This window comes from Lucilia sericata, unplaced genomic scaffold (genome assembly GCF_015586225.1).
Source record: "Lucilia sericata isolate MDLA Ls3-8-SP2 unplaced genomic scaffold, ASM1558622v1 Contig000240F_arrow, whole genome shotgun sequence".
NCBI lineage: Eukaryota > Metazoa > Arthropoda > Insecta > Diptera > Calliphoridae > Lucilia > Lucilia sericata.
Window position 1 is genome coordinate 172,501 of NW_023994267.1, and position 25,651 is coordinate 198,151.

Consider the following 25,651-nt stretch of genomic DNA (forward strand, 5'->3'; position numbering starts at 1 on the left):
GTCGTCGATTTAACGCCCATTAACCCCAAAAGTAACTATTTTCCCCGCTGTACACGTGTCAAACGTTGCGGTGGCTGTTGCAGCACCCAATGGATGTCGTGTCAACCGACAAAAACTGAAATTGTCAATTTTCAAGTCTATCGTTATTGCTATGAAGAGGTAAAGGCAAAATTTTGCGGTTTTGAGGTGATTCCCGTGGAACAGCATTTAGAATGTAAATGTGATTGTCGCAAAAAACCAGAGGTGAGTAATAAATGAATGTGAAATAATTAACTAATTAAATGACAAAATATTTGTTTATAAATACTTTTTAGGACTGCAATTCGTATCAACGTTACCAGGACTGTCGCTGTCATTGCATTAACGATGAGGCCCGTGAGAAATGCATAAATTTGGAACACAAAATATGGGATGATGAAAATTGTCGTTGTGTGTGTAAACAGAATGAGAATTGTACGACAGGTTCTTATTATGATGAGAATCAATGCAAATGTCTACTGGTGCGTATTAAACCGATACTTGTTGATTGGTGATTTTATTTTCTAATTTAATTAATTTCTATAGTATTTAATTTGTTTTATTACTAAGTCTCATGGGTTTTTATTTGTTGTAGTAAAACAACGTTTTTTATTTTGTTTGTTATTGTTTTTTGGTTTTTTTCTAGTATTTACTAATATTTAGTATTTAGAAAAATATTAAGGTGGGTGATGAGTTTTATTGTGTTGAATTTAATTAGAATTTAAATGGTGTTTGACACTGGGTGTTGTTTTTTTTTCATTTGCAATCGTTGTCAGGTGTTTTTGTTGTAGTTGTAGAATTAATATAGTTTTAGACATTAGGGTGTTTCAGTTTAACGAGAATTAAACATCTGTATGAAATCGGATAATGTTAAAATTAATATTTACTGACAAATCTATGCCAAAACTGTGAAAAACTAATAACCTATTTCCCGACTTCGAAATACATCTAAGCGAAGGAAAAGTGTTTCTAAATTAGAGTTTTAGCCTCTGTTATATCTTTCCCCTCTTTCGAGATATGTTATTCTTAAAATTGATTAGGTTTAGAAGTGTTATACGCCATTGAAAGGTACAACTAAACTCGAATAACATAAGGTCCTTCGTAGAGTGTGAAGATCCAAAGATAGAGATACAAAACACAAGGAAAAAAAACAAAAAGAACATAAATAGATAGAAGAAAGGAGAAAGTGATGATAACAGCTCAATTCACAAGAGTTCTCAACCTGGAAGTTTCCTTAAGACAAAGTTGTGAAATAATATCAGTCTCCCTATAAAACCCAGTCGAATAAATGTATAATTATGTGCTCATTCGCCTCTATCCTGCATTAGACCGGCATATTACTAACCAACTTACTCCCCTCGGGCGCATGTTACTTTTGTGAAATCTCCGTCTTGGTGTTATTGCAATTTCCCGGGGAAAAGGGGTGCTACCAGTACCTTAAGTCTGCCGGGACTATTAAACTGGTGATGATCAAATGTATATTCGGGCCTTTCCTTGAAATCTTTTGACATGGGGTCGAACCAGAGCCCCAGATTATCTGCTACTACCGGTGACTAGTTGACCGCAGGAGTTTGTCCTGGCTGGTCAGTTGGTTCTGGTTCCTTCGGGACGCACCTAGTGGCTGCGGTTTAATACTGAAAATCGCGGGGAGAGAATGTTGGTTTAAGGATTTATATGTATATCCAAATGTCATATATGTCTGCATTCTCTCTCCGGTGCTGTTGCCATCTCAACAGATGTCATTGAGTGATGTGACAGAGCTATTTATGCTGGATTCCTGAACCCGTTGAGTATATCTTAGGTATAGGTTGGGAAATTTTCAGATTGACATTCGGTTGCCTGTCATTTCGTAGATCGCTCTTTGCCCGACGGGAGACTTGTACTGATTTAGTATACCTTTCAGGGATGTTCTTGGTGTTGTTGCCATCTCAACAGGATGCATATTGTTACATGCTACGCGACTTACGGTTGAGGCCGCAATTATTGGGTTCGTTTAAAAATCCTTTGTCAAACAGAGAGATCCTGAGCTGTTGGCTGGGTATTTCGGACTATCAAATACGTCTCTTGGTACTGTTGCCGAATCAACAGAGCCTTGTGATGTGGTTGTGTGACTGAGCGAATCAACAGAGCCTTGTGATGTGGTTGTGTGACTGAGCGGATCACCACAGGATGGGCGCGGTACGGCGACACTCATGACAACGCAGAGATTAGGGAGTCATCAGGTGCGTTTGATGGGGTTTTGTTAGGCCCTATTTTCGGATTCGTCTTACACTTTTCTTCCTGTCGGGGTAGCATTGTGCTACTTGTCATTCCGCAAAGTAATCACTTGGCAAGAGATTAGATACTTCGAGCTTGTACATGGACCGGTAGAACCATGTACAAAAATTGCCACCTTTATGTGTGTCATTGAAGTCAATCGGGGGCGCGTGGTAGACCGTTCTCAAGTCCACCCAGTGGATGAAAAAGACCATCGTGAAATAAGGCCATCAAGACAGGTGTTCACGTACGACAATCTTGACCCACTTACTGACCCTTAATTGAGCAAAGCCCCTTTAAGATCCCTGTTAGAATTCTTAGACTGCACCTATTAAGTCCTATTAGTACCTTGGTAGCCCTCACAGCAAAATTTTTCCCAATATTAACATTTTCTAACAAAATCGCCGATAAAGAACTAGTTCTAGAATTGTTCTAGAATTGTTCTAAATATGGTTGTATATGTTCTCTTAAACTTCTCTAGAACTAATTCCGAGGGTGACAAAATCCAACAAAAATCATTGACTAATTAATTGGTGCCTAAACAGTTTCATAGAACGAGTATCATAAAGCTTCCACAGCCCTTCATCCAAAGGTGAAATTTCAAAATTTTAATTTTGTTTTAAAGCCAAAATAGAACTAGTAGTGGATTAATTTTTTAGGAGAAAGAAATTAAAGGTATAGTAGGGTGGATCAAAATTAATGAATTTCAAGTTGTAAATACATTTTTTGTTAAAAAATACAGTACATAAAGTTAATATTAAATGTTTTCTTAATAATTATTATACACATAATTGTTATTGTTTTTTCTTTTTAATTTAATATTTATACAAAAAAAAATTAAATATTAATTTTGTTGTTTGTCCACAAACTAAATGTTATGTGTTTCTTTGTGTTTTTCCTTCTCTTTTTTCTAGACGTCCTCCATTGATTATGTTGATGAAAGTCAACAAAATTAACTCTCTCTTACACTCTTAAAAAAATTAATAATAATAAATCAACTTTAAACTATTACACACAGTTAAACAACTACACTGTCAGAAATAATAACCAAAATAAACATTAATAAAACTATTTGAGAGAGCTGAATGAAAAAAAACACTAAAAGACTACAAATTATAAATTTATTTTAAAATAATTTTTTGTTTTTGTCCTTGTCATTAAAAAAAAAAAAATAAAACTTTGTTTAAAATTATAAGTCATCGTCATCATCAATCTATTTGTTTAATGTGATTTGCATTCAAAATGTGTAATTTAGTATTCAAAAAAACAATTTTAAAAATTTCAAAGTGTTTCTGGTTTTTTGTTTAAGAACAATTTTCATAAGTAAGTAAAACACACACTTTTTTTATTAAAAAAATAATATTTGTATAAAAAAATTATTGTAATTTAATGTGATATGAATCATTTGTTTTTGGATTTGCATGGGTTTTTCTAAAAAAATTAACAAATTTTTAATAAAATTTTTATACTTATAAATTTCTAAAAAATTCAAAAACTTATTTTTAACTATTTGTGACTAATATCTTGTTTTAATATCTTTTACAGTTAAATGGTAATGGGGATATTGATAGTGGAGATATTGTGGTTCCTCCGATTGTTAATAATCGTCGACGCTTTTTTGTCAAACCCATAGAAGTAGATCCCGATAATAGCACAATTTATGAGGTATAATTTCTTTAAAAAGAAAATCATATTTTAGTTTAATACATTTATTTTAGAATTTATTAATTATCAGTATTTAATGTTCAAAAAAAAAAAAAAAAAAAACAGTTTAATCAGAAACCGCACATTTTAATTTTAATTGTTTAAAAAGAATTGTAATTTAGTCATTTATCAAGGTATGCATAAAGACTGTAAATCTATCATATCTAATATTGATAAAGTTTCTTTAAAGTTTTTTTTAAAAATTTCTTTAATGTTTCTTTGTTTGTTTCCAATTTAACTATTTTATTTAAAAAAAAATCTATTATTTATGCCTTTGTATGTCTGTATAATTTAAAAATTAAATATTTTTTATGTTTTTTTTTAGTAATTTTATTAAAATTTTAATATTAATGTTAAGTTTAGTTTAGACTTTTTTGTCATTTTGTTTTTCCATTAAAATATTTTCATATGTCAAAACGCCTTAGCAATCAATCAATGTGTTAGAAATCTATGAAAATTCTAATCTTGGACTAGCTCCAGAAAGTTATAGAGAACATATACACAACCTTGAAAACAGTAGTCTATTTTGGAGTAAAGACCAAAAATTTTTTCGAAATTGTTTTAGGGTAGCTTTATAAAGTCGATACTCGTTCGAATTTGCCATTCTCGGAACTATTTCCAAGAAGGTTATTAAGAATATTTACTATATAGTTCTTCTTTAAGCGAAATTGTGTTCGAAACTATTGAAATTTTTTAACCAATTTTTGAACAAATCGCGAAAAATTTTAATCATTTAGTCGCCACTTTTTTGTGTTAAAAGGATTTTCATAAAGGATATACGAAACTTTGGGGGCTAAGGTCAAATATGAACCGATCCTAACAAAATTTGTTGGAGGGATTTTTGTTGCCATTAAAGTTAATCATGACGAATTTCATTAAAGGAATTAACGACGTTCAAGCATTTTCAGAGAGGGTCTTGCAAGGGGCTAAGATTAAATCATTTGGGGGCTAGGTGAAATAATGGACCGATATCAACCAAAATCACAAGGGTTCGTCTGGGTTAAAAGTAATGCGTGTACCAAATTTCATTCAAATATCTTAAAAATTACAACCTGTAGTTTGATTACAAGGACGGACGGACATGTCTTAATCGATTCAGAAAATGATTCTGAGCCGATTGGTATACTTAAAGGTGGATATATGGGACCATTAATTCTATCCGTTACAAACATCAGCACAAATCCATTATACCCTCCCCACTAAAGTTGTGTAGGGTAAAATTATTTTAACCAACAAAATTAAAATTATTTTAACCAACAAATAAACGATAACCGGAGCTGGAGCTAACGGGCCTTAAAGTTTTAACTGATGCCTGATGGAACAATTATAGTATCAGTGTAAAACTCTTGCCAAAGAGCTGGTTCTAAATTGAAGCATAACTGATCGAATAAGATTTCGTAGCGAAAATACATTTCGATATTAAAATTTTGCAAATTTGTATTAGATTTCTTATTCGATATCGAATGCCATCATGTCAAAAGGGAAATTTACGATAAATTTAAAATCTTCTTAAGGCTCTGTCGTACAACTTTCTTGATCTATTGCTGGCTACTTTATGTATACCCATTGTGTTTTGCTACCCTAAAATCAGTATAATAAAAAGCCCACTTTACGATTTTTGAAGATTCTAGCTGAAACAGTTTCCCAGATATACGAATTTTTATATTTAATTCATATGGGAGCTGAAAGACCGCTAATTTATCACCCAAATGTCCACTAATATGTCAGAGTTCTTGGTGAAAAATTCTAGGATTCTAGCTCTAGTAGTTTCCTAGATATACGTGGGAAACCTCCCTAATAAAAGTCAGCCCATTTTTCACCTAAATATTTACTTGGATGTTAAAATAGATTCTAACTCTTAATAGTTTCCCTGATAAACGAATTTTATTATTAAATTCATATGGAAGAGGTCACGACCTCTGTTGATGGGAATTTTCTTTATATAGGAGTTGCTACGCCTATTGTATCTGCCCATTTTATCCCCATGTATTCATATGGATGTCAAAGTTGTCCATACAAAATTAGAAAATTTAGCTCTAGATATGCGATTTTTAATACTTCTTTTGTATGAGGGCGTGGCACGTCGCCCACTTGAAATTTTTAAGTAAAAAGTAGCCTATATATAGTTCCTTCCAGACATACAGGAACATTTCAGTGGAAGACTTTTCTTGGTAGTTTAAGCGTAGTAAACTACCACGTTAACCAACCAGATCGTGAATCGAGCTATAAGTTTATGGCGGATTTTGTTCGAAACTTGTAGAAATATATTTATTAAAATCCTAATTTTTGAATAAAAATTTGTACTTCTTTTGGGCGTTTTGGCATTTTAATATTTACTTTAAATATCTTCAGCACTAAAAGTTCTAACTGTTCGTTTGTTTAAGCTTTTAAAAACATAATCAGAAAACTTTTTTTCTAAAAAAAAAAAACTAACATGGCAGCCTATTTTAGTTAAAAAAATACCAGTTTAAACTATTGTAAATATCAAAATTAAACTAAAGAAAATAAACACAAACTTTAGGCCCATAAATAAGCAAATGTCTAAAATATATTACTACCCTAATGTACTTTTATTAATCTTTTAAATATTCTATCTATAAATTAATCATAGAACGAACAGCTTAATTGTAACAAAAAATGTTTATCAAATCAATTAAAAATTATTATTAAATGTATGTTAAAATTGTGTTTTAGCCATTTGGTCTAATTTATTATATTATCCTTTATAATTTTAATGTTAAAAAAATACCACTTATGTTTTATATTATTATTTAAAAAAAAGTAAACACTTTATTTATTATTAAAAAAAGGAAATATTTTTACTAAAAAATAATTGTGTTTTTTTTTTCACTTCAATACTTAAACAAACAAAAAATATATGCAAAATATTATTGTAGCAGCATTAATATAAAATAACAATAGTTTTTTTATGTATAAGAAAAATTATATAATTTTGTTAAGATAAAAATAAATGCATATCTTTCATAAAAATAATAAACTTTACTGTTAAGGAAAAAAATATAATTTTATTTTATGTTTTACTTGTAAGTTTTAGGCATAAATATAAAGAGAAAGTATAATAATTAAAAAAAAATATATATTATTTAAAAAATCAATAAAAAAAAATATTTAAGGAAAAGTAAACATATGTTTACTCCATATGGAGTGTTTATGGATTTTATTTTAAACTGCAAAACTCTCGGGTAAAAGGTAAATTTTATAAAAACTATATAAATAAGTTGATGTTAAGAAAAAACAACTTAAAGTTATATGATATTTTGATAAATTACTAAGCATGCTTTTGTTTTTGTTATAAGTTTTAAGGAATTAAAAATCCTGAATTTATATTTTTTAGGTTTATTTAGGGCATTTAGTTTTTAATCAGGTTTGTTTAGGAGAAATTTGAATAGAAAAAAATCACAAGTTTTCTTTTTTTTTTACAAAGAGATCAAATTAAAATTTAAGATTAAGAATAGAAACATGCTGAAGTTGATTTATAAAATTTGAAAAATATAGAATTTGTTTCCAGAACTTTTCAGATTCTGGCATTACAATCTTAGATTTAGTTGTAATGTTGGCATTACTTCTAGCACCCCTACTTTGGAACCCTCTTGTAATACTAATGAACTTCTAAAGAGTTTTCTATACATTAACCCCGTATTCATAAACGCTTAATAAAGTTATTAATGATTTATTTCAGGAATTTCGTATGGAAAAAATGCTTAAAGTTTAATATGTTTATGAATACGGAGATAAATTTTAAACAGGAGTTATACATTAGTTGCCGAGTAGTTTAACAATTTCAAAGATAAAAATTTCTGAAAGTAGAACTAGTTCAAGAACTACTCTCAAGGTGACAATTTCAATGTTAAAAAGTTATTAATTAAAAAACTAGATTCAGAACAGTTCTATAGAGCAAAAGTCGACTCTTTAACGTTTTCATAGAACCCGTTTCGAAGGTGAAAATTCCAAACAATATCCAACTAGGAAAGGTAACCCTCAAGTTTATAAGAGTGTTTTCTAAAATAGTTCTTTTTTAGATTCTTAAAACCTCTTTTCAGCCTAAAACTGCTTCAGAGAGTAAGAATTTCGAACAAAAAATCAAAGATTAAAGAACTGTATATTTCTATTTAAAAACTTTGTCAAATAATTTTCCAAGAAATAAATTTAGAAACATATTTAAGAAAGTTTTAGTTAAAATTTAGGAAAACTTAAAAACTTTATCAAATATTTCTTATAAAAAAATATAAAAATACTTGAGAAAGTTTTTTTAATCTTTTTCTAAAGAAGAATTTTAAAAGAACTTGCAGACATGTAAAATAAACTAATTGGCAGGGGAGTAACGTTTGATACTTTTTCAATTTTTAAAAATTGACTTTCATTCTTTAAGATTTTTAAAAGCTGAGACCTAATAAGTAATAATAACTTAAAAACTTTGTCAAATATTTCTTTAAAAAAAATACAAAAATATTTAAGAAAGTTTCTTGTTAAATCTCCTTTTATTTGTAAACAAAAATTCTATCTTTCCTTGGAAAAATATAAACTTTTGTAAAGAGAAAAAATTTAGAAAAATTTTTATGGAAAATTTGTAAGGAAATCATTTCGTTTTCATAAGTTTGGAAAAGATTTTCATAGAAATTTTTACGCTAAATTTGTCAATTTTCTTTTGTTCCCAATAAGTAATTTGTATATTTGCTAAAACAAAAGTATATAAAAACTTTATTAAAAATCTCTTTTCTATGAAGAAATCCATGCATTAAAAAAACAAATTAGTCACTCTCTGCCGATGCCTATTCCAATCCTTCAAAATCAACACAATATTATTAAAACTTATAAAATAAAAAACTAGTGACTTCTCCTTTTCACACCAAAATAAAAGTGTTCATTTCTAAAATAAACCCAGAAAAATATAAAACAAGCAGGGAGAAGAAAAAAAACTTATTAAAAAGGGAGCTATAAAAAAATAATAATATTAAAAATAATAATATTAAAAAAAAAATCTTTAAAATCAAAGTCTTAAACTACGAGCTGCACTACGCTTAGGCGTAGGTGCAGTGGGTGAATTATTTAAACGTTTCAAACCCGAGGCGGATTGAAACAAAGATCGTGGTTTTCGTTTAGGTGTAGCCGGCGGGGTGTGTGTAAATTTCGTAGGTGTACGCATATGAGACACTGATAACGTTTCCAAAGAGCCCTCTTCATCCTCATTAAAAGGATCATCTGTGGTGCCCAATAAAGTACCGGTAGTGGTAACGGTATGTGGTTCTATAAGTACTGGTTCGTGTAAAACACTTTCTACCACCATTTCTTCAGAGTATTCGGGTTCTATTTGTGTAACTACATCATGATTATCTTCATTGGGTTCAGTCATTGAGAATTGTGTCATAAGATTACGTTTGGTAATCGTAGGTGTAGGATTACATGATTCATAAATGATTAGAGCAAATTGTAATTGATTATCTTCCAATTTGCGACGATAAGATATACGCAGGTGTGTTTCCAATTGATTACAATCACGCCAGAGGGCACTACGTTGACGTGATGTTGTTGCGCTACGATTACGCATTATACCCTTGACCTCTATATACCTTAAAGGGGTATATAAAGCCTCCATTGTTTCTAAATCATCGTCTTCACTGGATGAATCATCTAGCAAGGTACGTATACCTTTATAATCCTTACTCACCCGTTTACTGGTAGAGGGAGCAGTGGGTAAACGTTTTAAATAACTAAAACGTCCTGAATGCGTACGTTTTAAGGATCTCACTGGTTTATTTAACTCTTCGACTGTTGCTTGTACCTGTACTACCTCCTCCTCCTCCTCCTCGTGAGGTTTTTCTTCTTTTGTTGCGCTAGCTGGTGGCGTTAAGTCTTCGATTAATGTACTAGTACATTTTTCTGGAGTTTTCTTTTGATTACTAATAATGGCAGCAGCAAATTCCGAGGTTTCAGGCAGCTCATTATCTTCTACATCACTATCGGCATAGGATTTTAAAGGTACCATATCTGGTACACGATTTATAGGATGTACAAGATCAATGGGCTTCGTAGATATGATTTTGCTAAACAGCATTTATTAATTTAAAGTTTATTGTTATTTTTTATTATTTATAAAGTTTTTTTTTTGTTTTAGAAAACTTACGTGCGCATGTGACTGGTTTTGGTTTCGATGGGAGCACATTTATGAGGTTCCAAAAATTCGGTGTGATCAAAATTATTGTGTATTTCATGTCTGCACGAATAACAGTTGTAAAATATTGTTTATTATTTATTTTAATTATAAGTTGTTGTTAAATAGTTTAGTATATTTCCCTTAAAAGTTAATTGCACAAAACTTGTTAGGTATTGAACACTTAGGTACCCATTTCTACTGAAAAGATTTCACATCAACCCCTATTTTGTAAATCTGTTATATTTACAAAGGTGGCTATACAAAATTGTCTTTCTACATATATCAAAATTTAAGTAGGAGTGGAAAGTCATTAAAGAAATAATAAATATTTTTTATCATAATGTACCCTTATCCTTATCAAAAATTTTACCTTTTAATTGTAATTCCTGCAAGATTCATTTGTGATCCTCTAAAATCTTGAATATTATACATTACATGTTGCCAGCTGCAACTTCAGATAAGAAACATATGATGAAGAAATAGTTCAGCTTAAATTTTAGATTAGATTAAGTAATGCTGGAAAGGTTATCTAGCACCCCTTTTGTTTAAAATTTAACCTAAATCAATGTATGCTATTGGAGACTATATAAAATTTTACTTAAAAAATTACATGTTTTCCGAAAGATATTATCGAACAATATCTACACAATCAAGGGTCGGCAACTACATGTCCAAGATATCGGTGACAGCATTTTGTATGAAAAGTACTTTCTTGTAAGAAAAGTCTAATATATTTTCTAAATAAATATCAAAAAGTCCATATAAGATCGGAATAAGTTGGAAATAGCCGATATTAAATAAGTTAGATTGCTATGTTCGGCAATGCGGAATGAAAACATGAATTACTGCTAACAATCAGCCTCAGCTTCAAATTCATGTAAAACACAACTAAAACTATAGCTATTTTATAGACCATAAAACACTTAAATAGTTTTGTCCTTCTAAGAATAAACTCCTAAAATTTGTATTCAAGAATGAACAGTTTTTCATCTATCGATAATAATATACAATGCCTATAATATTTCTTTCAAAGAACTGCAATTTGTGGCTCTATTATACAAAACTATTTTCACACCCTAGTTCTGCATCTTTACTGCAAATTAACCCTTTATTTACAAAACTTTTTATATAATTTCATCACAAAATGAAACACTCTTGCCGGAACATAAAAAACACGGTTCCTTCCTTAATTAACTAAATAAACACTCAAATAGCCGTTATAACAACTTCTCGATTATAAAAATTATTAAAAATAAAGATGCCTTCAACATGACCTACCTTAAATAATCATGAATTTTGTTAGCTCCACGTATGGTGCGGCCATACCAATCGATTACACTATTTGGAGCCAGAAAATATTTAAATTCAATGCTATTCTGTTGAAACAACTCCAAATATTTATTCAACACCTCACGAACTTCAGCAGGAGTTTGTTGTTTAGCTAAAATTAAAAAAAATAGAAAATAAATTTCCTTTTTTTAACCAAATAAATGAAAAAAAACTAACCTTCCATGTTGATAAAATTTCATAAGAAAATTCCGGCTGTGGTTAAGTTGAGGGAGAATTGGTTAAAAAGCACTTAAATTTATATTTAAATAAATAAATGGGTAGTTATAATGATTATTTAAAGAAATATTTGCAATATTAAGGGCTTTATAAATGTATTTATTTCGTTTTTATTTATAGTTTTCTATAAAAAAATATGTAATGCAGCTGCCAACACTTCATTCACAAGCAAAAACACAATAAGAAATAAACGTCTGTCAATGAGACGTGATGTCAAAATTTAAGAGAAGAAATAAAAACAAAATGTCAACATTACAAAAAACACCCTTATTTTTTTAAAACACAAATGAAATGGTTTAAATTTAAATAAATTTATTACCAGTTGAAAAAAAGTTAAGAAGCCCAACAAATATTTTATAATAATTTTTATTTAATAATTTAATTTATAATTAAAAAAAAAAAACGTTAAATTTGAAAATCCATTGTTTACTGTTTCTCTTTACCTTTTTCTAATATTCTCTTTATATTAAGTTCAGCCACGCTCTCACACACACACGTCTACAATTTTCACAAAAAAAGTATTTTCATAAATCAAAATTTTCTTTGTTGATTTTTACAAGGAAATTTTGTATTTCACTTTAAAACTTTTTAATCTTATTTCAGCGTATTATCTTAATTCACTATTCCTGTTGTTAATTTCAGGAAATTATAGCTTATTATTTGGTAATTTTGGAAAATTTGTAGGAGAACTACCTGAATGCGAGTCGGGAATAAATTGTGTATTGTCAAGCAATGACAAAAAATGGCGCGTCATTATGTCAAATTTATATTTAAATGGATCTCTAGCGGCGAGTAGTGTTACTAAAAACACAGTGTTGTTTTTCGTTTGTTTGTTATTTTGGCGTTTGTAATTTGTATAATATACTTTTCGGGCCTTATAAAAAACGAATAAGAGGAGTTTGTAATAATAATATATTATTACATTATTATAATAATGTAATAATAAATAAAAGAAACACGGCTTAGCCGACATTGTCGATAAAAAACGGCGTAAAGCCAAAAAGCCATCGCCGCCGACAAATTTTTTCCATTCAGACGCCGCCGAAAAAAAAGTGATCGGCTTGTTTCTCTGGCGCAAACAACCACCATTTTTCATTTGAATTTAAACGGTTTAATAAAAGTTGGTGCAAGCACCTCAACAAAAAAAGGAAAACCGTGTTGAATAGATAAAATAGCAACAAAAGAAAAGAACGTAGGAAAATTCCTTTGCTTGCTTGTTAATTCAAGGAAAATTATTAAGGAAAATCCGCGTTTTGGCAAATTATCGTTTATTAATGTGTTTTTAATTTACCTGCTTTTTTTGCCGAATGTTTGTATAAAAGTTTGTGACTGTTGAGAATTTATTGTCATTTGTAACTTTTGATTGTCACCAAACGAATCGTCTTCATTTTTTTTCCCAACGCACACACAAAAACAGCAGCAGCCACAGAAGAAGAAAAAAAGAAAAATCACCAGACAAACGACTAAACGAATATAAAGGTATTAGAGATAAAAATGTAAGTGAAAGTGTAAATTTGAAAAACTATTGATTTGTTTGAATATGAAATCAATTATTTTCAGTGCCAAAACTATAAATATACAAGACAACAATGGGTGATTTGGAAAGTGTAAGGGTGGCTCTAAGAGTACGCCCTTTGGTGCCTTCCGAACAGGCTCGCGGCTGTCAGGTGGCTGTGGAGAAAATGGACGGAGCTAATCAGGTGTTGGTCAACAATACTGATGCCTTCTCCTTTAATTTCGTATTCGATTGGCGTGACACCCAAGAGCAGGTGTATAATTTGTCAGTGTCTGATATGTTGGATAAGTTATTCTCCGGTTTCAATGCCACTATCTTGGCCTATGGCCAGACTGGCTCTGGCAAGACTCACACTATGGGTACGGCTTTTGATGGTGCATTAGATGAGAATGTTGGTGTAATACCACGCGCCATGCATGATATTTTCGAAAGAATTAAAAAACTTTCCGATGAGTTTGAGTTTGTTATAAAGTGTTCATTTATGGAGTTGTATCAGGAACAGCTATACGATTTGCTGTCGGAGAAGTCACGCGAGGAAAGTGTCATCGATATGCGTGAAGATCGTAATGGTATTTTAATGGTGGGCTTAACGGAGAAGGAAGTGTTTAACGCCAAAGAAACTACCGATTGTTTGGTGAAGGGTTCAACGGGTCGGGCAGTGGCTTCAACTGCTATGAATCAACAATCTTCCAGATCTCATGCAATTTTCACGGTTACATTGCAGGCCACCAAAAAGGATGAGAGGTAAAGTTGTTTTTGTTTGTCATACATACAGCATCCTTTGTAGTTTTACCCGACAGTAGACATTGAGGTTAAGTGTTTTGTTTATTTTATTCTACACCACCACTATAGGTAAGATGTATGTATGTGCGGTTGGTTAAAATTCTTAATTGTAAGAATATTGAGATTATTGGAACATATAAGACCTAGGACTTTATTCTTGGAACTGCAGTCATGTACAACGTCTTGACTATATTTTCTTAATGTTTTTTGTTTATTTTACTTTGCAGTCGAGCAGTTACTACTTCTAAATTTCATTTGGTGGATTTGGCCGGTTCGGAACGTTCGAAAAAGACTGGTGCCACTGGTGACCGTTTCAAGGAAGGTGTTAAAATCAATCAAGGTCTTTTGGCTTTAGGCAATGTAATATCAGCCTTAGGAGGTTAGTATTTTAAAAAATTTTAAAATTTGCCAAAATTTTAAAGAACCCGGGATTCCAACGAAGAAAAATGTATTTTAAAACATTGTTAGACAAGAAATTTACTATACCTTTTGAATATCATTTCCAGATGGCAAAGGTGCCGGTTTTGTACGTTATCGTGACTCAAAACTAACTAGACTGCTGCAGGATTCGTTGGGTGGCAATTCCGTTACCCTTATGATAGCATGTGTCTCACCGGCCGATTACAATGTTGCCGAAACACTGAGTACTTTACGCTATGCCGATAGAGCACGTAAAATTAAAAATAAACCCATTGTTAATCAAGATCCTCATGCTGCCGAAATCAATCGTCTTAAAGGTATCATACAGAAATTACGGGTAGAATTGCTAACAAAAGGTGGTGCCATGACTTCCTCCTTAACACAAGATTTGGAAACTGTAGGACCTGTAGCTCCCCTAATGACTACCTCAATGCCCACAATTATGCCCTCGGAGGAGCAAAATCGTAAATATAAAGAATTACAAGAAAAATATCGGACTTTACAAAAACAATGGCAAATGACTTTGCACGATGTGACAGAGCATGAAATGAGAGCTCATATAGCGGAAGCAGCACATGAGAATCTTAAACAAAAGGCAGGAGAAATGAAAAGTTTCGTAACAGAATTATCTAAAATCAAAGAAACACCTTTGTATGAAGAAAAGCTGGAGGAAACAGTCATGCACATTAGCAAATTGGTAGAGGGACTAGATGAAGAATTGTGTAGAGCAGAAACAGAAATAATGGATCATAAACGTCGTTCCTCGGCCAGCACTACCGATCACTGTGAAGATGACGACAATAATGTAAATGTCTCCGAAATGCAAGCTATTATGCAAGAACGCACCGAAGCTTTTACCAGCAAACAAATGGAAATCAATGAACAATTGCGTCGCATTAATCGGGAGCTAAATCTCAAAGAACAGCTACAACAACGTATAACAGGCAATTTTAGTAAATTCTCTACTCTAGATGATGACATTGAAGAGAAATTTAAAGAATGTGAGCAAAAGATACAAGAACTGGAGGCGGAAAAGTCTGAATTGCTTGACAAATTACGTCATGTTAAAGAGAATGCCTCAGCTAAATTGGCCGAAGAAAGACGTAAACGTTTGCAGACCTTAGAGCAAGAAATAACCGAAATGAAACGTAAAAATACTCAACAAGCTAAATTGTTAAAAATACGTGAAAAGGAAACGCAAAAAATTAAAAACCTAAGCAGTGAAATACAAGCCATGAAAGAATCCAAGGTAAAACTGGTGCGAGCTATGCGTTCGGAGGCTGAAAATTTCAGACAATTTAAAATGATGCGTGAAAAGGAATTGATGCAATTGAAAAATAAAGATCGTAAAATGCAAAATGAAATGGCACGCAAAGAGGCCCTACACAATAAACAGCGTAATGTGTTAAAACGCAAATGTGAAGAAGCCATGGCCATTAATAAGAGGTAAGTTTTTGGTTATATTATTTTCCACAATTTTTGTTACCTTTGCAGTGTGTTGTTGTGTGACTCTTGACTGATTGATGTGTTTGTCTCTCCCTCTCTTACTAACCACTCCTTTATCCCTCCCACTTCCCCAACCCTTGATCCTTTGAAATCTGTTTTTACTCTACTAGACTGAAAGATGCTCTCGAAAGGCAAAAGGTGGCCCAAACGCAACGGCAAAAGATGCAATCCTCAAAAGATGCTACGGCTGCCTCAGTGAAAATTGATCAGGTTATTGCCTGTGTTGAACGCGAACTAGAGGTAATTATATCCCTTATTGATGCTGAACGTACACTTGAACAATTAATGGATGACCGTGGCATAATTAGCAGTCGACTTGGAGAATTAAAACAGCAACAACCTCCCCCCGAGCCCCAATCCCCAGCCGGTTTGGAAATTGCCAACTTGGAGGAAGAACTCGAAATGCGAAACGCCCAAATTTCCGACCTCCAGCAGAAGGTATGCGCTAACGATATCGACACCCTTATCAAATCACTCGGCGATAATGTCCATAGCTTAGCCGAGGCTCGGGCTGTGTTCAAGTATCTGTTGAAATCTTTGGTCGACATGAGACGTGAACATTCACAACTCTGTGATGAGTTGCGATCACAGATCTCTACGGCCGAAGAGAAATCAAATGAGGCAGCCAAAACATTGCAACAAATGAAACTTGAACATGAACAGGCCATAGCGGAATATGAAGAAAAGATATCGGTGGCCCTGACGCCCGAACAGGAACAACGTTTGAAGTTACAAGAGGAGCAAGAGAAAAAGATTGAATCGCTTATGATTGAATTGGAGAATTACAAACAATTGCGTGAGAATGCAACAAACAATAATAAGAAGAAGGGAAAGACTACGACCAAGGTTAGTATAGTGATAATGTTATTTATAAAATTGAGAGGAAGGGTCATTTCGATGGAGGTCGAAATTACTCCCTGGTTTTTAGATTTTAATTGTAATTTCAAGAATATGAAGGATTTCCTTACTATTCTAACTAAAATCTTTTTAACTGTAGTGGAAATTGTTTATGTTTTAATATTTGTTCTTGTTTTATCTCTTTTGCAAATAAATATTTGTTATTGGTATTTAGCTTTTATCGGCTTTAACCAAGTTTTCTGATATAATACGATGAATAGATGTGAGTATAAATTAAAGAGTCTGTTTTCCTTTTGTTGTTTTCTTTTGCTTTCACATCTTTTTTTTTTTTTTTTTGGAAATTTTCGTTTCGTTTAATTTTTTCATATATGTACATATACATTCACATTTATTGTTTAACTGTATTTATACCTGATGGATTATAACATGATAATCCCTAGCAGGTTTTACCAAATCCAAAACATTTGTTTTGAACGATTTGTTACGGGAAAATAGATAAAGAAATTTTAATTGATTTCAAATATTAAGCTGAAGTTTATTGCAAACCTTTTACATTTTATGAGGCGGAGGATAAACGTCAAATTTTGACGGAAACATTTTTTCGCCAATTATTTTTCACCAAAATTTTAAGAAAGAAAAAAGAAAAATTTGAACAATTTTTTATTAATTTTCTAATTTCACCAATTTTTTTTATGAATTTTAAAATATCACCAACATTTTTGTGAATTTTCAAATTTCACCAAAATTTTGATGAATTTTTAAATGTCATCTAATTCAAAATTTATGTGAATTTGTAAATTTCACCAAAATGTTTGGGAATTTTAAAATTTCACCAATGTTTTTTGTTAATTTCAAATTTCACCAAAATTTTTTAAATTCCACAAAAATGTTCGTATATTATCACATTTTTCTAAAATTTTTGTGAATTTTTCAAATTTCTCGTAAAATTTTTGTGAATTTTCAAATTTCACCAAATTTTTGGGAATTTTCAAATTAACCAAAATTTTCTGAGAATTTAAAATGTCACCCAAAATTTTTTTGTGGGTTTTAAATTTTACAATTTTTTTGTGAATTTTTTAAATTTCAACCAAATTTTTTCAGGAATTTTTTAAATTTCCTCAAAATTTTAGTGAATTTTTAAATTTTACCAAAATGGTGTTATTTTTCAAATATCACCAAAATTTAGAGAATTTTAAAATTTCACCAAAATTTTGTGAATTTTCAAATTTCACCAAAATTTTGTGAATTTTAAAATTTTACCAAAATTTAGTGAATTATCAAAATTTTTTTTAGAGATTTTTCAAATTTCTCTAAAATTTTTGTGAATTTTCAAATTTCACCAAAATTTTTGTGAATTTTCAAATTAACCAAAATTTTCTGAGAATTTAAAATGTCACTCAAAAATTTTTTGTGGGTTTTAAATTTTACAATTTTTTTGTGAATTTTTTAAATTTCAACCAAATTTTTTCAGGAATTTTTTAAATTTCCTCAAAATTTTAGTGAATTTTTAAATTTTACCAAAATGGTGTTATTTTTCAAATATCACCAAAATTTAGAGAATTTTTAAATTTCACCAAAATTTAGTGAATTTTCAAATTTCACCAAAATTTTGTGAATTTTAAAATTTTACCAAAATTTAGTGAATTATCAAAATTTAGTGATTTTCAAATTTTACCAAAAGTTTTTTTTTTAATTTTCATATTTCAAAATTTAGGTGGATTTCGAAATTTTAACAAAATGTTTGTGTATTTTAAAATTTTACAAAATTTTCTTCAAAATTGTTTATTTTTCGAATAAAAATTTTTATTTTTCACCAATTTTACCAAAAATACCATTTCATGACAAGCTTTATTTCCTTTAAATCCCACAATGTTTCCACATAAATCTCATAATTTCTAAAAAATCACATCTTTTTCCTCTTCTACCCGATAGAAAATTTCCCCCGCCATTAAACCCGAACCCATGGACGAAGAAGAAATAGAAGAGGAAGAAGACTTTACCGAAAGCGAAGAAGAAGATTTTGATGAATCCGAAGATGATCCCGATTGGATTAAAACACCCATGGTTCGGAAACGTCCAAATGTAAGTAGAAAACAAAAAAGAAAAAAACAACAAACAATATGCAACACTTTACCATTTTCGAATAATGGGGTAAACAAAAAAAAGATACGTCTTGATTTTAGAACATGCGTCGTCGAACCTCCCAAACCTCACAAAACTCCCTCACCCAGTCCTACATCTCCCATAGTATGGATGAGGACAACGGCCTCAGACAACAGATCTCCTTTGACACCACTGATACAGGAGCATTTAGACAAATTGCAAACACATCTGGCAAGGGTAAGCACCAGCGGAAGTCCAAGGGCTGCAAATGCCGTGGTGACTGCGGAAAGAAACGTTGCGGATGTAATTCGATCAATCAGAAATGTACGGTAAGCTGTAGCTGTACAGATAAATGTAAAAATCGTGCAACACCAACGACCAATCAAAAATCGGACGATGATGAGAATGAAGATATTGTCATTAAAGAGGAAGAGAATGATGTGACCAGCGAAACGTCTGATGCGGAAAATCAATTTAAATCACCGCAAAAAATCAAGAATAATAAAACAACAACAACAACAAAAGAAATTAGTGCCGAAGAAACATTCCTAACAACACATTCAAACATCAATGCCTCAACATTTTTAACACCCAAAATGGCCAGGTGAGTTAATTTTTTTCATTTTATAGTTTATATTATAAAACATTTATTTATTTATTTTAGATTATCTACCATAAATTTTGATACTGCTACCGCCAAAAAGAAATTCTTTAATGATTAACTACTACTCTATAGTGTGCCTCAAACTTTAAAAATCCTTATTAACTCTTATCTACCGTTTAAACGTTTTGTTTATTTAAGTTGTATGTTTTTTACATGAATTTTAATTCAAACTACTTATAAATTAAAATTTTACATAATTTTACATGTGTTAAACTTAATTTAAATTTTATTTATATTAACTTAACTAAATGAAAGCAACAAACACCACTTGTAATGAAAACAAAATCATTGCATAGTAAAACCTAATTACTTAAAATGTAAAGAAAAGCCTCAATCTTGCGAGCATTTATAAGACTGCTAAGTAACCGTCTATACATTTTTTAAAATATATCCCCCTCAAAAGCAGTCTATTTGTTAACATAGTTTTATAAAATATGTTTTTCATTTATGGGTGTTTTTTTTTTTTTCATTAATTATAATTACAAGTTCATTTATCATTTGTGTTTTAACATTTTCATTTATTTTTCATGTCATTTAATTGGAAATTTTCTCTAATATTTATATTTAAAAACATTTTTCATTTTTTGTGTGTTTTTTTATGTTTTACTAGTAAATAATTTATATTTTTATATTTATCTCAAATTAAGTATATTTTTGAGTTAGTTTTTCTTTACTTTTAAATTTGTTTCTATGGCTGCGTCTTATTATTATTCATAAATACTTAAATGATTAAAAAAAGTAACTAACTTAAAAGGTTTGTAAATTATTTGTGTTTTGTGAAAATCACTCTTACTCTCTTGTAAGAAAATTTAAATATAAATTATTTTCTAAAGAAAAAATTATTGATTGTTTTTTTATTTCTAGTAGGTCATACATGCAGAATGGAAAATTCATTACTATAGATTCCGTAGCATATAAAATTGAACAAGAACTAACTAACTGAACTAGAACTGAACTGAACTAGAACTGAACTAGAACTGAACTAGAACTGAACTAGAACTGAACTAGAACTGAACTAGAACTGAACTAGAACTGAACTAGAACTGAACTAGAACTGAACTAGAACTGAACTAGAACTGAACTAGAACTGAACTAGAACTGAACTAGAACTGAACTAGAACTGAACTAGAACTGAACTAGAACTGAACTAGAACTGAACTAGAACAGAACTAGAACTGAACTAGAACTGAACTAGAACTGAACTAGAACTGAACTAGAACTGAACTAGAACTGAACTAGAACTGAACTAGAACTGAACTAGAACTGAACTAGAACTGAACTAGAACAGAACTAGAACAGAACTAGAACTGAACTAGAACTGAACTAGAACTGAACTAGAACTGAACTAGAACTGAACTAGAACTGAACTAGAACTAAACTAGAACTGAACTAGAACTAAACTAGAACTGAACTAGAACTAGAACTGAACTAGAACTGAACTAGAACTGAACTAGACACTAGAACTGAACTAGAACTGAACTAGAACTGAACTAGAACTGAACTAGAACTGAACTAGAACTGAACTAGAACAGAACTAGAACTGAACTAGAACTGAACTAGAACTGAACTAGAACTGAACTAGAACTGAACTAGAACTGAACTAGAACTGAACTAGAACTGAACTAGAACTGAACTAGAACTGAACTTGAACTGAATTAGAACTGAACTAGAACTGAACTGGAACTGAACTGGAACTGAACTAGAACTGAACTAGAACTGAACTAGAACTGAACTAGAACTGAACTAGAACTGAACTAGAACTGAACTAGAACTGAACTAGAACTGAACTAGAACTGCACTAGAACTGAACTAGAACTGAACTAGAACTGAACTAGAACTGAACTAGAACTGAACTAGAACTGAACTTGAACTGAACTAGAACTGAACTAGAACTGAACTAGAACTGAACTAGAACTGAACTAGAACTGAAACTCGAACTGAACTAGAACTGAACTAGAACTGGATTAGAACTGAATTAGAACTGAACTAGAACTGAACTAGAACTGAACTAGAACTGAACTAGAACTGAACCAGAACTGAACTAGAACTGAACTAGAACTGAACTGAACTGAACTAGAACTGAATTATACCTGAACTGAATTATAACTGAACTGAACTAGAACTGAACTGAACTAGAACTGAACTAGAACTGAACTGGAACTGAATTAGAACTGAACTAGAACTGAACTAGAACTGAAGTAGAACTGAAGTAGAACTGAACTAGAACTGAACTAGAGCTGAACTAGAACTGATCTAGAACTGATCTAGAACTGAACTAGAACTGAACTAGAACTGAACTTGAACTGAACTAGAACTGAACTAGAACTGAACTAGAACTGAACTAGAACTGAACTAGAACTGAACTAGAACTGAACTAGAACTGAACTAGAACTGAACTAGAACTGAACTAGAACTGAAACTCGAACTGAACTAGAACTGAACTAGAACTGGATTAGAACTGAATTAGAACTGAACTAGAACTGAACTAGAACTGAACTAGAACTGAACTAGAACTGAACTAGAAATGAACTAGAACTGAACTAGAACTGAACTAGAACTGAACTAGAACTGAACTAGAACTGAACTAGAACTGAACTAGAACAGAACTAAAACTAGAACTGAACTAGAACTGAACTAAAACTGAACTAGAACTACACTAGAACTGAACTAGAACTGAACTGGAACCAAACTAGAACAGAACCAGAAATGGAGTAGAACTGAACTATAATTGAACTAGAACTGAGCCAGAACTGAACTAGAACAGAACTACAACCGATAAAATCAAAACTAGCCAATCGATATTCATACAATATTAATACTTTTTATTTCATATCCTTAAAACTACACTTTACAACAACATTAAGCTCTAAAATTAAAAAAAAACCAAAAGCCACTTATTTCTTAGAACAACTATAGGGTAAACCATTTTTACAGCAATATTCTCTACCGGCTGCCAAATTTGTATTATACCATTTATTACTGCAATTGCGTACAAACAAATAAGCTCGTTCCTTGCGTATATCACGATCCAAAGAGGCGCACAAAATATTAGCCGAATTAGGTAAATGTTGAACAATCTGAAGAAGAAAAATTTTTCAAATTAACATCTTACAAAATTATTTCTTCCATCACAAACCTGTTCCAAACATTTAGTTTGACACTGTTTCTGACCAATGGCATTGCAGGCAAACGAACGTTCTATGGTGGTTGATATCACAGGTTCTCCTTTGGGTGGTTCACTTGAACCTTTAACAAATTGCGAACTTAAGAAAATACCACAAGTACAGGAGAAATCATCTTCAGGTGGCGAATTGAGAGTGCTTTTAACATTATCGGTGGTGGTAATGCTGGTTTCTTCTTTGGATGTTGTCTCACTTGAATCTTTCGCCGAAGTATCTTTACTGTAAGGAGTTGTGGCAATGAAATCTTCTACTTCTTTTGACATTAATGATATACTACTATCCGTGGTTTGTATTTCTAATAAAATATCCTTTTTATCCTTGCCAAAAGATTTTTCTTTCAAATGTATAGGTTTCTTATAGGCAATTTTCGTAATGGCCGTGTCAATGCAACAACTTAGCATTATGCTTGAAATTATGAAGGTGTAAAAGAAAAGGGTTTTGAAATCTGGAAATTTGCAAAATATTTAATAATTCGTAAATTATTGTTTAAGATTTTTGATCTTACCCATGTTAATTAAATTTCTTTACTGTCTAATTGTTTAGAATTTCTCTTAAGTTTTGTGTATTTAAATGCATTTTTAATTTCAAGATTTATTTGCTGATTTTTCAAGAATTTCTTGTTAAAATTGTTTTGTCTTTAATTATCGTTTATTGTTTTGGCTGTGGGAAAATTTTTGCTTTAAAAGCATTTTACTGCGGCCTCATACTTCTCATGCTTGTTTTTTGAACTTGAAATTGGGGTTCAAGTTTATGAAGTGTTATGCAATATGTAGGTCAAATTTGTAGAATTTTTTTAACCCATATAAGGCAAGATTTTAATGGGTTGTAAAATTTTCAGTGCTAGTTTAGTTCTAGTTCATTTCTACTTCAGTTCTAGTTCAGTTCTAGTTCAGTTCTAGTTCAGTTCTAGTTCAGTTCTAGTTCAGTTCTAGTTCAGTTCTAGTTCAGTTCTAGTTCAGTTCTAGTTCAGTTCTAGTTCAGTTCCAGTTCAGTTCTAGTTCAGTTCTAGTTCAGTTCTATTTCAGTTCTATTTCAGTTCTAGTTCAGTTCTAGTTCAGTTCTAGTTCTAGTTCAGTTCTAGTTCAGTTCTAGTTCAGTTCTAGTTCAGTTCTAGTTCAGTTCTAGTTCAGTTCTAGTTCAGTTCTAGTTCAGTTCTAGTTCAGTTCTAGTTCAGTTCTAGTTCAGTTCTAGTTCAGTTCTAGTTCAGTTCTAGTTCAGTTCTAGTTCAGTTCTAGTTCAGTTCTAGTTCAGTTCTAGTTCAGTTCTAGTTCAGTTCTAGTTCAGTTCTAGTTCAGTTCTAGTTCAGTTCTAGTTCAGTTCTAGTTCAGTTCTAGTTCAGTTCTAGTTCAGTTCTAGTTCAGTTCTAGTTCAGTTCTAGTTCAGTTCTAGTTCAGTTCTAGTTCAGTTCTAGTTCAGTTCTAGTTCAGTTCTAGTTCAGTTCTAGTTCAGTTCTAGTTCAGTTCTAGTTCAGTTCTAGTTCAGTTCTAGTTCAGTTCTAGTTCAGTTCTAGTTCAGTTCTAGTTCAGTTCTAGTTCAGTTCTAGTTCAGTTCTAGTTCAGTTCTAGTTCAGTTCTAGTTCAGTTCTAGTTCAGTTCTAGTTCAGTTCTAGTTCAGTTCTAGTTCTAGTTCTAGTTCAAGTTCAGTTCTAGTTCAGTTCTAGTCAGTTCTAGTTCAGTTCTAGTTCAGTTCTAGTTCAGTTCTAGTTCAGTTCTAGTTCAGTTCTAGTTCAGTTCTAGTTCAGTTCTAGTTCAGTTCTAGTTCAGTTCTAGTTCAGTTCTAGTTCAGTTCTAGTTCAGTTCTAGTTCAGTTCTAGTTCAGTTCTAGTTCAGTTCTAGTTCAGTTCTAGTTCAGTTCTAGTTCAGTTCTAGTTCAGTTCTAGTTCAGTTCTAGTTCAGTTCTAGTTCAGTTCTAGTTCAGTTCTAGTTCAGTTCTAGTTCAGTTCTAGTTCAGTTCTAGTTCAGTTCTAGTTCAGTTCTAGTTCAGTTCTAGTTCAGTTCTAGTTCAGTTCTAGTTCAGTTCTAGTTCAGTTCTAGTTCAGTTCTAGTTCAGTTCTAGTTCAGTTCTAGTTCAGTTCTAGTTCAGTTCTAGTTCAGTTCTAGTTCAGTTCTAGTTCAGTTCTAGTTCAGTTCTAGTTCAGTTCTAGTTCAGTTCTAGTTCAGTTCTAGTTCAGTTCTAGTTCAGTTAGTTCAGTTCTAGTTCAGTTCTAGTTCAGTTCTAGTTCAGTTCTAGTTCAGTTCTAGTTCAGTTCTAGTTCAGTTCTAGTTCAGTTCTAGTTCAGTTCTAGTTCAGTTCTAGTTCAGTTCTAGTTCAGTTCTAGTTCAGTTCTAGTTCAGTTCTAGTTCAGTCTAGTTCCGTTCTAGTTCAGTTCTAGTTCAGTTCTAGTTCAGTTCTAGTCAGTTCTAGTTCAGTTCTAGTTCAGTTCTAGTTCAGTTCTAGTTCAGTTCTAGTTCAGTTCTAGTTCAGTTCTAGTTCAGTTCTAGTTCAGTTCTAGTTCAGTTCTAGTTCAGTTCTAGTTCAGTTCTAGTTCAGTTCTAGTTCAGTTCTAGTCAGTTCTCGTTCTAGTTTCAGTTCTAGTTCAGTTCTAGTTCAGTTCTAGTTCAGTTCTAGTTCAGTTCTAGTTCAGTTCTAGTTCAGTTTCTAGTTCAGTTCTAGTTCAGTTCTAGTTCAGTTCTAGTTCAGTTCTAGTTCAGTTCTAGTTCAGTTCTAGTTCAGTTCTAGTTCAGTTCTAGTTCAGTTCTAGTCAGTTCTAGTTCAGTTCTAGTTCAGTTCTAGTTCAGTTCTAGTTCAGTTCTAGTTCAGTTCAGTTCAGTTCTAGTTCAGTTTCTAGTTCAGTTCTAGTTCAGTTCTAGTTCAGTTCTAGTTCAGTTCTAGTTCAGTTCTAGTTCAGTTCTAGTTCAGTTCTA

At 31.5% G+C, this 25,651-nt stretch overlaps 4 protein-coding genes across 9 annotated transcripts in view; 2 read left to right on the forward strand and 2 right to left on the reverse strand.

Annotated features, from left to right (window-relative positions):
- LOC119602541 overlaps positions 1 to 6,719 on the forward strand; it is a 40,511-nt gene extending 33,792 nt beyond the window's left edge. For 2 of the 3 annotated variants that reach the window (XM_037954121.1, XM_037954122.1), the window contains exons 5-7: positions 1 to 243; positions 315 to 500; positions 3,820 to 6,719. The exon at positions 1 to 243 is cut by the window's left edge and continues 47 nt beyond it. In XM_037954121.1, coding sequence (XP_037810049.1) covers positions 1 to 243; positions 315 to 500; positions 3,820 to 3,945 — 555 coding nt within the window. In that variant the 3' untranslated portion in view covers positions 3,946 to 6,719. Of the gene's footprint in view, positions 244 to 314; positions 501 to 3,188; positions 3,561 to 3,819 lie in introns of those variants that run through there. The other variant, XM_037954123.1, reaches the window with a different exon arrangement.
- A 181-nt stretch (positions 6,720 to 6,900) lies between these two features.
- Positions 6,901 to 12,430, reverse strand: LOC119602543. 2 transcript variants are annotated; one of them, XM_037954127.1, is made up of 5 exons: positions 12,160 to 12,430; positions 11,657 to 11,692; positions 11,429 to 11,591; positions 10,121 to 10,210; positions 6,901 to 10,040 (listed from the first exon to the last, which is right to left on the reverse strand). In XM_037954127.1, the coding sequence occupies exons 2-5, from the start codon at positions 11,661 to 11,663 to the stop codon at positions 8,987 to 8,989; spliced, it is 1,314 nt and encodes a 437-aa protein (XP_037810055.1). In that variant the 5' UTR covers positions 11,664 to 11,692; positions 12,160 to 12,430; the 3' UTR covers positions 6,901 to 8,986. The 2 variants fall into 2 exon arrangements, with proteins under 2 accessions (XP_037810055.1, XP_037810056.1); XM_037954128.1 differs by having other exon boundaries at positions 11,657 to 11,728.
- A 361-nt stretch (positions 12,431 to 12,791) lies between these two features.
- On the forward strand, positions 12,792 to 20,048 carry LOC119602542 (chromosome-associated kinesin KIF4A). 3 transcript variants are annotated; one of them, XM_037954124.1, is made up of 8 exons: positions 12,793 to 13,212; positions 13,277 to 13,976; positions 14,243 to 14,394; positions 14,522 to 15,881; positions 16,052 to 16,787; positions 18,732 to 18,881; positions 18,983 to 19,506; positions 19,567 to 20,048. In XM_037954124.1, exons 2-8 carry the CDS (start codon positions 13,306 to 13,308, stop codon positions 19,622 to 19,624), a joined length of 3,651 nt encoding a protein of 1,216 aa, XP_037810052.1. In that variant the 5' UTR covers positions 12,793 to 13,212; positions 13,277 to 13,305; the 3' UTR covers positions 19,625 to 20,048. The 3 variants fall into 3 exon arrangements, with proteins under 3 accessions (XP_037810054.1, XP_037810052.1, XP_037810053.1); XM_037954125.1 differs by having other exon boundaries at positions 12,793 to 13,195; XM_037954126.1 differs by lacking the exon at positions 19,567 to 20,048 and having other exon boundaries at positions 12,792 to 13,212; positions 18,966 to 19,472.
- Positions 20,049 to 22,367: 2,319 nt separating this feature from the next.
- On the reverse strand, positions 22,368 to 23,433 carry LOC119602558 (follicle cell protein 3C-1). The gene is made up of 3 exons (XM_037954142.1): positions 23,254 to 23,433; positions 22,703 to 23,193; positions 22,368 to 22,643 (listed from the first exon to the last, which is right to left on the reverse strand). The coding sequence occupies exons 1-3, from the start codon at positions 23,255 to 23,257 to the stop codon at positions 22,461 to 22,463; spliced, it is 678 nt and encodes a 225-aa protein (XP_037810070.1). The 5' UTR covers positions 23,258 to 23,433; the 3' UTR covers positions 22,368 to 22,460.
- Between the last annotated feature and the right edge of the window lie 2,218 nt (positions 23,434 to 25,651).